Raw genomic sequence first — 12,830 nt, forward strand, 5'->3', positions numbered from 1 at the left:
TTCCCGAATGCGGCATACGCGACTTTCCTTACGCTCACGGAGCTATTAAAGCTTAAATTACGTTGTGGGCGTAGTGGCTCCTTGTAATGGCGACCGTGCCGTAGATGCGCCGAGCTCTCTCTCAGTGAAAATGAAGCGAAGAAGAAGTTATTTCTACTGAATTTAAAAACGCCGAGGTTCCCCCCCGGAGGAGGACTTCTTTGCGTCTACAACCGTCGCCTTCAAACGTGGTAAACTTAGCCGTACTGTTGAACGTCTGTGCCTCCCCCTCCGCCCCGCAATGATGAAGCTCAAGTCCAACCAGACCCGGACGTACGACGGGGACGGATACAAGAAGCGGGCCGCCTGTCTGTGCTTCAGGAGCGAATCGGAGGAGGAGGTGAGTCCGAGGATGTAGCTATTTTGTCAAGCCGCGCTAACGTTAGCATTAGCAACGCGAGCATCTGCGCTAACTGTAAATGAATATATTCATTAACACAACTGTGGTATGTGTCCGTGTTATACTCACCACTCGCTTGTATCTGTCTTGGTCATGTTAACTTCATATATTGTCTATTTTTATATTTTTATTCACTAGTGTTATGTAAGCTAATGTGGCTAACACAGGCTTTTCCACCTCGCTTGCACCGGTCATTAGCCACCGATAGCTGCTGAGCTAATGCTAACCATCGGTGGGTAGCCAGCTGTCTGCCTGCAACGGCCGCCAGCAACCAGGGCTGGTGTGATGTGGGACATTTCGGCTTTTAATATTAATAAATTGTTCAATTATACAACACGGCCCTCACATTAAATAGTTTAAATCAAGTAACTGTTCTAATACAACTCTTACTGCTAGCCAAACATCGAAGTGGTTCCTATCCAGAAGACACAACACGAGACACAATGTATTGTTAGCTTATATAGTCATATGTATTTCTCATTATTATATACCAAAAATTGTTCATACTAATGTTTACAATATGACATGACCTTGCTGTAGTTTGTTTGTGTTTATTTATTTGCTATCACCGTGCCACCGTAGCTACCTGCGTACGAGGGCGAGTGAGCTGAGATCAGATGCGGTTCTGGAAGGTCTAGTCACCAACATGCACAAAGGTGTTTTTTTTTTAAAGAAGTTATGGGGCCATAATTGTTATTACTCCCGTGAAGTGATCAGTTAAGTATGAACAGCACCAAACTTGGAAACTTTGTCCAGCCAAGCTTCACCAAACTCTCCATATAGAGATTTGTAAATAGACAATGCCTTACATTATGCCCCTGTAAGTATGCCTGGACAACAATCTTTGCATAGTGTGAACATGCAGCATTGATCAAGACCATTAAGCCCTGTCAATGTTGTTTGGGATGCTTTTGTAGGTGCTGCTGGTGAGCAGCAGCAGACATCCTGATAAGTGGATCGTTCCCGGAGGGGGCATGGAACCCGAGGAGGAGCCCAATGTCGCTGCTGTTCGGGAAGTGTGTGAAGAGGTGGGTTTTGCTGTTGGACACAATGTTTATTTTGCCCTTTTATATCGGGTTTTCAATAGCCGGGTTAAACTTCACACCTGTTTCCAAAACATTTTCTTGGCTTTCGCACAGCCAAATACCATGCACTTTAACGCTGTTTCAACAATGCACAGCTCCTGTTTGCTTGCTCTGAGAGAGCCTAGCAACATGTCAGCAGCGCCATTATCATCATGTTACACAGCAGTGTTTCAATGTCAAAGGAGGTCACCGAGATTGAGGTCTGACTATCCTTACAAATATTTCAAATGAAGGAACGTGACAAGCTGAAGCAAATACAGTTGAACATGAAAAGGTCAATCACAAGTTGGTTGACCTCAGATTTGTTTTGGATTTGAAAACATAAATCCGTTCCGGGCTTAAACTGTCGGCATTGTAAAACCTTCATTACCCTTGCAGGCAATGTTTTAAGTAGCACTTTACCATACACTATAAAAATAAGTTCACCACCATGTTAACACATTAAAACTATTAAACACAGACTTTATTGATATATGAGCAGGGTGATAATTAAAGTTATATTTATATGTACTGTCACAAATAAGCTAGCCACTAAAACGAGTAATGAGAATTTCATTTTTTTTTGCGTGAGGTGCTCTAGTTGACATTTAACAAGTAAATCCTTTGACTTTGTTAATGATTAGGAGTGCATGAGAAAGCTGACAAGAAAACTCAACTAAATAATCACTAATTAACAAGTATATTGCATAACACAGCATTGACAAAACCAATTTTGTAATAGCAGTAAGGAGTAAACTGCTCAGAAGCATTAATACCACTAAATACTTCCTTATAGTCTCACTACAGAGGACTCTAGAACATATACTCTACATAGTTGTCTACTGAAAACAGGAAATTAAAAAAAAAAGTTGAATTTGAGGTGAAACTAGAACATCTTCACATTAAACATACCTGACCTTTTTTGCAATAATGTGGTAAACTGACAGTATAGCATATAAACACAAAGCTAAAGCAATGCTAAGCGCTATCCTGTCTGCTAACTCTCCATCATATTTATTCCTCGGGTCAGTTTGAGTTCCCCAAGCTTCGGCCGAGTTTGACTTTTGAGGTTGCACTGTTTTTTGGCTTGTATGCACATCGCTGTGGTCAGGGAAGGGCAGCAGATAATAAATAGTTGTGAAGCTCCATGGAAATCAATATCCGTCCTCCGGGACTCTGTCCCATCACTTAATTCTAGTATTTCTGGAGGGTACATGCTGTTCAAGCCGTTGCCATTTTTGAACAGAGAGCGGTCACGGCGGTGGCATGGAAGACACTGAATCCTCACCCGGCTGTCAGTTGTTGGCAGGTTGCTGAACATCAAAAGCCTATTCTCTGTGCAAGGTCCAAGTACAATGATGGAGGCTGATATCATCACCCCCCCAACCCCAACCCCACTCCCCGGCATCTTGTGTGTGGTGGCTGTTGATCAGCATGCCAGAGCTACGTCACACACTGTAAGCGCCGAATACAGAGTCTAGTTTTTTTATTTTTTTTTTTAACAAACTGTCAAAAGGATACCTAACTTGTCACGTGTAACTTATTGCGCTGAAGTATGCATTTATGCTAATTAAGACATCAAGCAAACATGCCTCATGAGTAGGCAAAAGGTTTAAGAAGCCTCCTCTATCAGTCTGTTTATGCTCAGTTGCTGCACACTGTGACCCCTCTTAACCATATCCAGGACAGCGTTGCATAACAAAAAAAAAAAAAGTTGTATCTCACAAGATGAAACCAAGTCATCCTTATCAGTTACACAAATGCTCCACTTATGCACTGCATAAAAGTGCACAGGTTGACTTTTGATCCCTGACTTCATCCCATTCATGCGGTGGTAGGCCCTTTTTCTTTTTTTTTGGTTTGTTTGTTTTTGCCTTCCCACATGATCTTTGCAGGAAGCCTGGAGGGTGCAATACCGACACCACAGTCCTGCGAGTGGAGTCAAGTTATTTTTAGACTGTAACTGGAAGCTGAAGATGATGAAGAAGAAGAAGCAAAGACGCCAGCTGAGTGGCTCCACAGCTACAGCTGACCTACCGTTCACCTTGGCTCTCCCGTTGTGATAGGTTTGCTTTTTAGAAAGGAGAGGTTGACTTTTTCCTGTTTTCGAAAATATTCAATTTCGAAAATGGCATTTGAAAATGGTTAGCGATAAAGGCATACTGTAAATTAGGGATCGACCGATATGTTTTTTTTTCCGGCCGATGCCGATACTGATTTTTTTTTCATCACCCGATGCCGATGGCCGATTTTGCTTGGGCCGATATTTGTGGCCGATACTGCTTTTGCTTCCTCAATTTATATGACAAAATGACAATGATAATAAATATTACAGGTCTCAAGTTTAAACAAATATTTATTGAAATGTAAACACTGAACACTGAATTTAGCTTTCTTAAACACACATTTAAACAGCATTATCAACTTTTAAAAGGAATAAATATTCAACCATGTGCAAAAGTTTTCTGTCGTAGTTTAAGTTTTATCTAGCATCGATGTGATGACTGTGATGCCTGTCTGTAAATCATGTGGCGGAAAAATATATGGGCAAACCCTCGCGCGTATCGGCCAATACCGATTCAAGTAAAGAACGCAAATATTGGCCCGATATATCGACCGGCCGATGTATCGGTCGATCTGTAAATGAGAAAAATCATCAGTATGACCCAAAGTTTGTGATGGGAGTAAATTCACTCATCAAATTTGCATATAATCACATCAGATTCCTGTCTTCACGACACCCAACAAGTTAATCTAAATGTCTCATCCACTTGCATCAATAGTAACTACACAAGGCACCATATTTGTGTCTCGCGTGTTAAATTCTGTAAAGTTGTCTGCCACGATTTTGCAACGCTTCTTGTGTTTAATGTTCCAATAAACGTGTTTTAATGGGTGCCAGCTATTGTGGCTGTGCGAATGTTAACCTCACTCTTTGATGCTTTAAGAGTTGCGGCTGGACATAAAAGTTGACAGTGTGGGCTCTTTAGCTCGATGATGAGTGCTCTCGAATTTCCATTCTGCCCACCCCGGTTGGAGCCAGGCGACCGTCTATTTGTCTGTGCTGGGAGATGCAGCCAACCTTTTAGCTGCAGCAGGCATTAGCTACTTTTCCACCGCATGAACTCTGAGGAACTTTCCTGTTTACTCTGGTAGTTTGAAATACACTACTGTGTTCCCACTGAAACCTACCTATATAAAAAAAAGTTCCTCCTAGTCACTGCGTACTTTCTCTGAAGTTCCCTGACCATTTAAGGGTGGGCTGTGCAAACGAACACTGATTGGTAGTGTTTTAATTCGCCATCTGTTTAAATCAGTGTGTGGTTGCTAATAGTATTTTTACATGCTTTATGTCAATATGCAAAGAAAAATATGTTTATTTACATTGCATCACTCGGATTTGAATAAACTTTAAAATATGGTGGAAACGCAAACCACAAAGGACCACAGGAACCTTTTACGTTACTAGGAACTAAACGTTATTTCACTTTTGGTGGAAAATGGGGTAATTTGCGTGGCCTGCACTATTTGAGCAGCTTCTATGAGTTACAGACCCTTCCTCATGCTACCCGGTGAAGGCACTGAAATGCAAAACTGATCAAAAAACCATGCATGGTCTGTGCCCACCACCTGCAGAAGCATTCCTTTTACAGCGGTTGTCTGTTCTATTTGCACAACAGCATGCAGAATTGGACATGTTGCTTCCTAACTGGACACACTGATACCCAAGAAGTGTGATTGACTTGGATTTGTTGCCTTTTTTTAATTATATTTTGAACAGTTTAGTTTTGCTTCTTGATTTCCCTGTTGTGAGAATAATACATGTTTTACTTAATGTTAATTTTTAGGTTTAAAAAAAAAAAACGTAATTAACTAAATAGATGTCAAGTGTTGTTTTAATGCATACTAAATCATAGCGGAATAATTCTAATGAGCAGTAGGTGGGATTTTTCTGCTACTAACTGATTGATTATTGAGCTTTTCAAGATACCATATTTGGCTGTAGATGATTGTTACTGTAATGTTTCATGAATAAATTAAACAGTTGTCAGGCTGTAAGCACAACATCGATCATGTTATTGGAGTCTGCATTTTCCGTTTTAATAATAATAATAATCTAATAATCATACAGTGTCTGATAGCTGCATCTTAACTGAAAATTTACTGTAGAGTAGTCAATGTAAAGCTTGACTATTCGCTGAAAATGACTCAACCAGAGCTCTTATTATAGTCGAAATAGATATTGAACATGTGAGGAATCTCTCTCACCATTTTGTTTTTCTTTGGCAGGCGGGGGTGAAGGGGACGTTGGGTCGCTTAGTGGGCATATTTGAGGTGAGCTGCTTTTGACGTTTTGTCCCATAAATATGGTTCACTAGAATTGTGAAAAAAAAAAGTGAAACCTGATTTCTTTACCCCCCCTCCTCCACAGAACCAGGAGAGGAAACACAGGACGTATGTGTATGTTCTGATCGTGACTGAGGTTCTGGAGGACTGGGAGGACTCGGTCAACATTGGTAAACAGCACTTTGTTTACTTGTCCAAGTGTGGGGGATCATGATGGATCAGGTTCTCAGGGGTTGGTCACATGGCATTCTTCCCCCTTTTAGAGCCGTTCTAATATCACACTATTGTAATCTCCAGCTCTCATATGCCATGTCTTGACTTGTTCTCCATCGGTGTCTTGTTCTCTCCCAACAGGGAGAAAAAGGGAATGGTTTAAAATAGATGATGCCATACAATTGTTGCAGTGTCACAAGCCCGTGCAGGCCACCTACTTCGAGGCTCTCCAGGAGAGTTGCCTGACCAGCAATGGAACACCTTTGGTGACCACGATAGGCGGGAACCTGTCCCCCACCTACAGCATCAACCAGAGCTCCGTCTCAGATATCAGATAACTAAAAACCATAACTGAAGACCCCCTTCCTTCCTTCCTTCCTTCCGACCCCCCTCCACCCTACCACTGCCCCCTTCACTCCTCCAACGTTGGGAGCTTTAGCCACCACTTGCGCTCTTAGTCGTCTTCTTTTACTCTTTGTCTGGTTTGCCTTGCCAACTCTGTAGTGCCACCGCCATCGTGGCACAGACTGGATGACCAAGTTGTTGGCTTTAAAAAAAAAAAAGTGTGAAAACACTTTGTACATTTTGACTTCTTTTTGCTTTCTTTTTACTGAACTCTTTGCATGAACGAAAAAAAAAGGTTCCCTGGCCTCCCTGGACGCACCCTTAGCGTGATAATGGAATGCAAAGAACTACTTTTTACTGTTGTCATGTAAAAGTGTGTATCTAGTGCTAATTGAAAGGCTTTTGGTGGTCTTTTTTTTTTTAATAACGTCTACATTTTTCTTTTCAGTCTGTGTGTGAATGTGCCCATTCATGCCCCCCCTGCCGCCCCCACCGTAACCTGGGTCTTGTTCTTTTTGGATTTGTCTGCTTGTGCTTGTTGATCCTCTCGGGACACGTTTGCTCCGCTGGGAGTGAAAGAATGTCAACATAGCTTCTCCCTTTTTTTTTTTGTCTGTCATCGACTGAAACGTCTTCATCCGCATCTGATAGGATAAAATACATTTCAATTTTTTTTTTTTTTTTTTTTTTTTACAATCACTTCCTGTTGTAACCCTCTTCCCCCTTAGTTTTCAATTGTTTACATTGCAACAGCACAGGTAACTTTATTCGGCACATTTCTTTTTTTTTTTTTTTTTAAATGATTGTCTCCCGGTAGTATTTAATCTGCATCCGCCTCTCCACTCTCCAAAAAAAAACACCCTATTTAGATATTGAAAGTACCGCAATCTACAATGCTGTCTTTGGCACCATGCAGAGCAAACAAGCCTTGTACAGTTTGTTTTTCCACATGTAAAATGCTTCCTTGTTTTCTCCCAATACTATCTTTCCCTCTCCACAAAGAAAAAGAAAGTCTGGCAAGAGTCTCTTTAGCCGCGTCACGTAAGCCGCCGGCTCGATACTGTGAAACTGGAGGGAGCACTGTAGATAGCACGGAAGAGGTTTTTATTGTAAAATTGTTTATTCTGTATAGATCAACGGTAAGCGTACAAGACGACAGAGCACCTCTCGCACGTCTTTGTGCTCTTTTTCTTTAAAAGCGAGGATAGAGATCCTGCAAGTACCGGCATGTGCAGGGAGGCCGGTCAACGGTCTTAACGTGACACTGAAGAACGGGCGATGAGGCTGCGATTGAATACCCGTGACATACTTTCCCTTTCTTTCAGGGAGTGACAATTTAGCTGAAGTCCAATTTGTTTTCTTAGGTCTGGCATTTATTCGCCTGTGCCTTTCACACAGAACTTGGCCATGCAAGATGTCGCCTTAGCCTGTGTGTAGATGAAACAGCCCTGGACCAAAAGTTGGGGCATCATCTCACTTCAATGGTGTCTGTGTGAAAGTCACAGGCTAATTAATGCTAACTTTTGTTACTGTGTTCATTTTGCGGGAACGTTTTTTCCATTGTTGGCTAAGATGCTAAATGTCCAACTTTTGATGGAAGCTGAGGTCATTGGTGTTTGTGAAGCCATGCGGAGACCTGCACACCTTTTTTCCATTACGGTTTACCTTCTGAGGGAATAGTCTCTCCTCTTTATCAGGCTCCTCCCGCAATGAAGACTGAATTTAACAGACTTCCTCAACCAGTAAAAATTACGAGTCTTGATTTTATTGCCGCCTATCAGTCAAGGTGCGGTGGCCAAAGTCTCTGTTTACGACGCCCCTTTTGAGTCTTCATCTGAATGTGCAATTAAAAGCTGTAGAGGGCATTGACCGCTAAGGTAGAGGAGACTTCAAATGGGTTTGATGGGGACGACGGTTGTCACAAAAGGGGAAAAGTCTCAGCTATTTCATTGTTTTTCCTTGTCTTTAATCCTATGTTGTCCACATGGTTATATTTGTACAGCTCTAACATGACGCTCAAAAAAAAAATTCTACTTCATATCAACACTGCAGGCTGTTAAGAGGGAGTGATTCAAGCTGGATTCAGTGGACATTCATCCAAGTGGACCTCCTTTCACGAGTTTTAGCATGGCTCTTGTCTGACTGTTGGAAGGTGTCATAATCAGAAATGATGCTGGCGACTCAAGGGTAGACTGACACCATCTAGTGGTCAAATTTGTGAAAAACAACTTGCCCATCTGTCAAACTTCACTGAACACTGGTTGAAAATACCCCCCCCCCCCCCCCAAAAAAAGGTTCTAATTAATAACACACGCACTTCTTTGGCCAATAACCTAGCCTAGAAGTAACATCCTTAAACTTGTTTAACGTGTCACTGGAGTTTTCCTCTTGTCATTTGGGACTGTAGAATAAAACTGCAAGACTGAAGATTGTAATAAATGTGCCAACAATAAACACCAGTATTTCACATACAGCCTTGTCTGCCTGTGTCTGTGCCTTTTTCTAGTTACAACTTGTACTCAGCTTGATGCTCCCTCTTGCGTTCAAAGTTGGAACCTTTAATCCCTAACTTGTAACACATTTTAATGTGACTAAAGATCATTTGACTTCCTTTGAAAACAAATGATACTCAAGATATTACTATGTCATATGTAGTTTAAAATAAAGCATAACAATGGCGGTTGAGTCGTTTGGATTTTTTTATTGTACAGAAAGATAGTAAATTTACTGAGGCTGCTGTCCTCTGCCACGACCAAAGCCGCCCCTCTGAAATAGGAAACATTTTATCAATATCAAATGTCAGTCATATTTAAAGGGGAACTCAACTTTTTTTGGAATCACATTCACAATCCTTATGTGAAACATGTATATATTTTTTCTTTCCCTTTTCTGTGCATTATAATGTGAGAGAAGGCGTTAAGAAAAGCTAGCTACAATACTCAATTTAGACAAGATGCTCTTTTTAACTGAGCTTTTTTTTAACGAATTATTTTGAACTTACCAGCTCAAAAGGGAGCACACGTCTTTGGTGAAAGATACAGCTATTCCATCAGTCGGCACCCCAATGGGAGCTACATTGTAAGCAAATGTTTTGTGTGTGTTTAACTTTAGCCTGATCTAGCCTAGCATCATTATGCTCTGCCCGGGGGAAGAAAGCGTCAAACTGTTGACTGAAGTGGCGTTAGTTGTGATCAATGGGTCTCTAAAATCAATGCGCCTTGAAAAGATGATCCTGTAATATTTTTAAATCATCAAAATACAGCAAGATTCCATGTTATCAATGTACTTATTCTTGTATGATCATAGCATGTATATTCAAACAAAACTAAGGTTTTTTTTTTGTCAAAATAGCTGTGTCCCAATGACATGCATTGTTAGCTAGCTCCTTCACTCGTTATTGGGCATTATAATGCACAAAAAAGGCAAAGAAATGCGTGTTCATGTTTCACATAAGTATTGTGAATGATTAAAAAAAAATGCAGTTCCCCCTTTAAGGTATTTTAAAGTATTTGTAGTCAACTTCTTAGGCATGTAGTAGTTTTTAAAGTACTTACAAACTGGAACTCTGTAGCGGCTCCAGCACCAGCCTCTGCTTTCTTGTCAGCACCAGCTAAAATATATTTTAAGTTAATTAGTAAAATGACTTTAATATTCCTGACAAATGGATTTCAGAAATCTAAATGGATCTCTTCTGTACATACGTGGTGCAGCAGATCGCCTGTATGCATCTCTGTCAGACTCGCCACGGTTAAGGCGGGCAGGCCTGTCTCCCTCCATTCCTGTAGGGGTTCATTTTTAAAAATTGAAGATTATGTTCTGGAAGTTTGAGCTTTGACATTTGAACTTGCTCCACAGCAAAGTGAGCATAGTGAAATATGTGGCAAACAGAAAAAATAGCAATTCCCTATGTCATTGCCGCATGAACAAGCATTGTGTACTGCAGCCAAAAAGCCAACATAAGAATATTTGAACTGGCATGACTCCTAGTCACTCTGATATTTTTTTCCCCATCTTATAACCCAAAATGACCCACAAGGATTATTCCACTTCTAGACTTTGGTATTACATCGCTTTCACCCAGTGGTATGTTCCCACGAGGATGTGACTTTACTGATCCAACACCCTGTCAATGCAATGTTTTTACAACCTGCCAAAAGTGCCAGTCTTTAATAAAAGGTACTCACGGATGTAGAAAAACGTCATCCAAAAATATATTTTTTAAAGTGTCATTCAAGCGGCTAATGTCACCCACCACTGTTGGCTGCGATACCCATCCATACTCGGAAAAGAAATGATAGCAAGCTCACCACAAACTACCATATCAAAAGTCTTGCACTCTTCCTTCTTATTCTGTTATGTAATGTTGGTCCCCATTGCACAAGATATAAAATTGCCCCAAGGAGGGTACAAACTGGGGTAATGTTTACTTCTGTAAACACATGCAATGCATTTTTCATAGTGTGAAGGACCTGGGTTTTAACAAAAAAATAGCGGTTCTTGCAGTTTGCCGGAGACAGTAGTCTGTGTTTTTGCGATGGAGGTGTTGATGCTGGCATTTCGGGTGTCGAGGGTCGATGTTTCTCTCCTTGCAAAAGGTTTGCCCAGCGTTAACTATCTAGTGTGAGAGTTGTCTGAGGCACAATCCATGCCAGGTTTGTTGGAGAAAAGGAGCACTTGATTTGCTCACCTACAGTACAGGTAAGTATTTCCTAATTGGAGCAGTTACTAAATTATTGGTTATCTGAGCTATTTTACAGATTTATCAGTACGAAACAGATACAAATTTATTTACATATATAGGTAAAGGATGTCATATAAGGGACAATTCCAAGGGCCCCTGACTGCAAGGGGACCCAATAAATATCTAAGTTAAAAATTTTAAAAGGGGTAACCAACATGTTCGCCACCCCCCAACCATTGGCTAGATATAATAAAGAGAAAACCTTTCAATTATTTGGTCCAATATTAGACTTTCTGACTTATACATGTCCAAAAATAAAACGGCTATGCAATAATTATTTTACCCTGCAAATTCCACAAAAAAAAGACCAAACTAAGGGCTCACCCTTGGGCCTGGGCCTGGCGGTCTCAGGGCGGGTCTGACGACGCAGGGTAGCAGGCACAATCTCGGAGGGGAGGTGGAGGAAGTCTCTCAGGTACTGGATGCCCTCATTGGTGAGGGACCAGTAGAAGTGACGCCACGCAAATTGCTCCTTGACATACCCGCATGACTTCAAGGACTGCAAGTGGGAAAAAAAAAAAAAAAGATTAATTTCATTTTATGGAGTTCAGTTATTTTTTTTTATAGCCATTTTGATCACCCGACCAGAACGCTGTGTGTTGCGGAACATCCAAAAAAACAGGTCACAAGTAAGGACGTAGATTTTTGTTTTACATTAGTAATTAGTGACCAAAATAGGCCTAAATTGGCAATACAAAATCCCTGTAACATTCAGATTTTTTGTCAAATTATGATGCTATAGCTCTTTAAGCCCTTTCCAATGACACCAGTCACTTTAAATTGTGTTGCCACATACGCACACAATGTGCCTTACATGAGTACATGCTAAACAACATGTCAACTAACAAATCCATTACTTTAATGATATATCTTCCATTAAACATCCAACCCAATACTATTGTTTACCAAAACCGGTACTCCACTTTACCTGCATGGCTTTCATCACATGAAGATTGGGCACATTCTTGTCAGCAAGCTCAGGATGCTTGGCCAGGTGGACGTCTTTTTTGGCCACCATTACTCCCTCCTTGAAGAGGAGCTCGTAGATTGCAATGCGGTTCTTCTTGGGCATCAGCATCTGTTAATAGATACTAATCGTTAGTACATGGTTTCCCTCCAGTGGCTACAATGCTAACTAGCTAGCATACCCGCTAGTATCGTGTGTGGGGCTTCATGGCAGTTAAGTGTGGAATATTCGCTCAAGCGTTACAACACACACTAAAATTGTGTTTAATTATAGCATTCGATAAACACACTTTGTAGGTGGTTAATACAATATCAAGGCGCCTACTTTATTCGAAATAAAATGGCAGCCATAGACGTACATTACGGTATCATCTTCTGGTCGCAATATCATCTAATTCATATGAATCACGGTTAAAATACATCGACATTTTCCACCCAAATGATTACACAATTTGAATGTTCGGTGTGTATTTTTATTAGTACTCACGATGTTAGAGATATATTTAGATTTCTACACCAGTCAGTATCTTTACCTTTCCACTTGATGTCAGACCGGAGCCGGAAGGACAGACCGGCGTTGGTGAGGCGGGGTTATGCTCCCACTAGGGTCCCGGAGCGAAATGTCGCCCCCTGTCTGTACGGAAGATAATAGCAGCTTGATAGTACTTCATCAGTATATGTTTGCAGTTTTGTGGATAAACAATTAAAAGACAGA

General features: G+C 41.0%; 2 protein-coding genes across 3 annotated transcripts; one reads left to right on the forward strand and one right to left on the reverse strand.

The window, feature by feature from the left end:
• Positions 1-54: 54 nt before the first annotated feature.
• On the forward strand, positions 55-8,690 carry nudt3b (nudix (nucleoside diphosphate linked moiety X)-type motif 3b). The gene is made up of 5 exons (XM_058054799.1): positions 55-379; positions 1,357-1,467; positions 5,794-5,838; positions 5,936-6,020; positions 6,205-8,690. Exons 1-5 carry the CDS (start codon positions 281-283, stop codon positions 6,399-6,401), a joined length of 537 nt encoding a protein of 178 aa, XP_057910782.1. The 5' UTR covers positions 55-280; the 3' UTR covers positions 6,402-8,690.
• Positions 8,691-9,094: 404 nt separating this feature from the next.
• rps10 (ribosomal protein S10) lies at positions 9,095-12,762 on the reverse strand. Of its 2 annotated transcripts, none has more exons than XM_058054800.1 (6): positions 12,649-12,762; positions 12,078-12,227; positions 11,474-11,648; positions 10,110-10,187; positions 9,963-10,018; positions 9,095-9,174 (listed from the first exon to the last, which is right to left on the reverse strand). In XM_058054800.1, exons 2-6 carry the CDS (start codon positions 12,225-12,227, stop codon positions 9,133-9,135), a joined length of 501 nt encoding a protein of 166 aa, XP_057910783.1. In that variant the 5' UTR covers positions 12,649-12,762; the 3' UTR covers positions 9,095-9,132. The 2 variants fall into 2 exon arrangements, with proteins under 2 accessions (XP_057910783.1, XP_057910784.1); XM_058054801.1 differs by lacking the exon at positions 12,649-12,762 and adding an exon at positions 12,603-12,627.
• Between the last annotated feature and the right edge of the window lie 68 nt (positions 12,763-12,830).

The sequence above is a fragment of the Doryrhamphus excisus genome, chromosome 18 (assembly GCF_030265055.1).
Source record: "Doryrhamphus excisus isolate RoL2022-K1 chromosome 18, RoL_Dexc_1.0, whole genome shotgun sequence".
Taxonomy (NCBI): Eukaryota; Metazoa; Chordata; class Actinopteri; order Syngnathiformes; family Syngnathidae; genus Doryrhamphus; species Doryrhamphus excisus.

Excerpts from the sequence above, each read along its gene's own strand:
- nudt3b (XM_058054799.1), top strand. The coding sequence starts at position 281 with ATGATGAAGCTCAAGTCCAACCAGACCCGGACGTACGACGGGGACGGA. Across the intron at positions 5,839-5,935 it reads GCTTAGTGGGCATATTTGAG|AACCAGGAGAGGAAACACAG; the intron begins GTGAGCTGCTTT and ends CCTCCTCCACAG. Across the intron at positions 6,021-6,204 it reads GGAGGACTCGGTCAACATTG|GGAGAAAAAGGGAATGGTTT; the intron begins GTAAACAGCACT and ends CTCTCCCAACAG.
- rps10 (XM_058054800.1), bottom strand. The coding sequence starts at position 12,227 with ATGCTGATGCCCAAGAAGAACCGCATTGCAATCTACGAGCTCCTCTTC. Across the intron at positions 11,649-12,077 it reads ATGTGATGAAAGCCATGCAG|TCCTTGAAGTCATGCGGGTA; the intron begins GTAAAGTGGAGT and ends TCCCACTTGCAG. Across the intron at positions 10,019-10,109 it reads CAGGCGATCTGCTGCACCAC|CTGGTGCTGACAAGAAAGCA; the intron begins GTATGTACAGAA and ends AATATATTTTAG.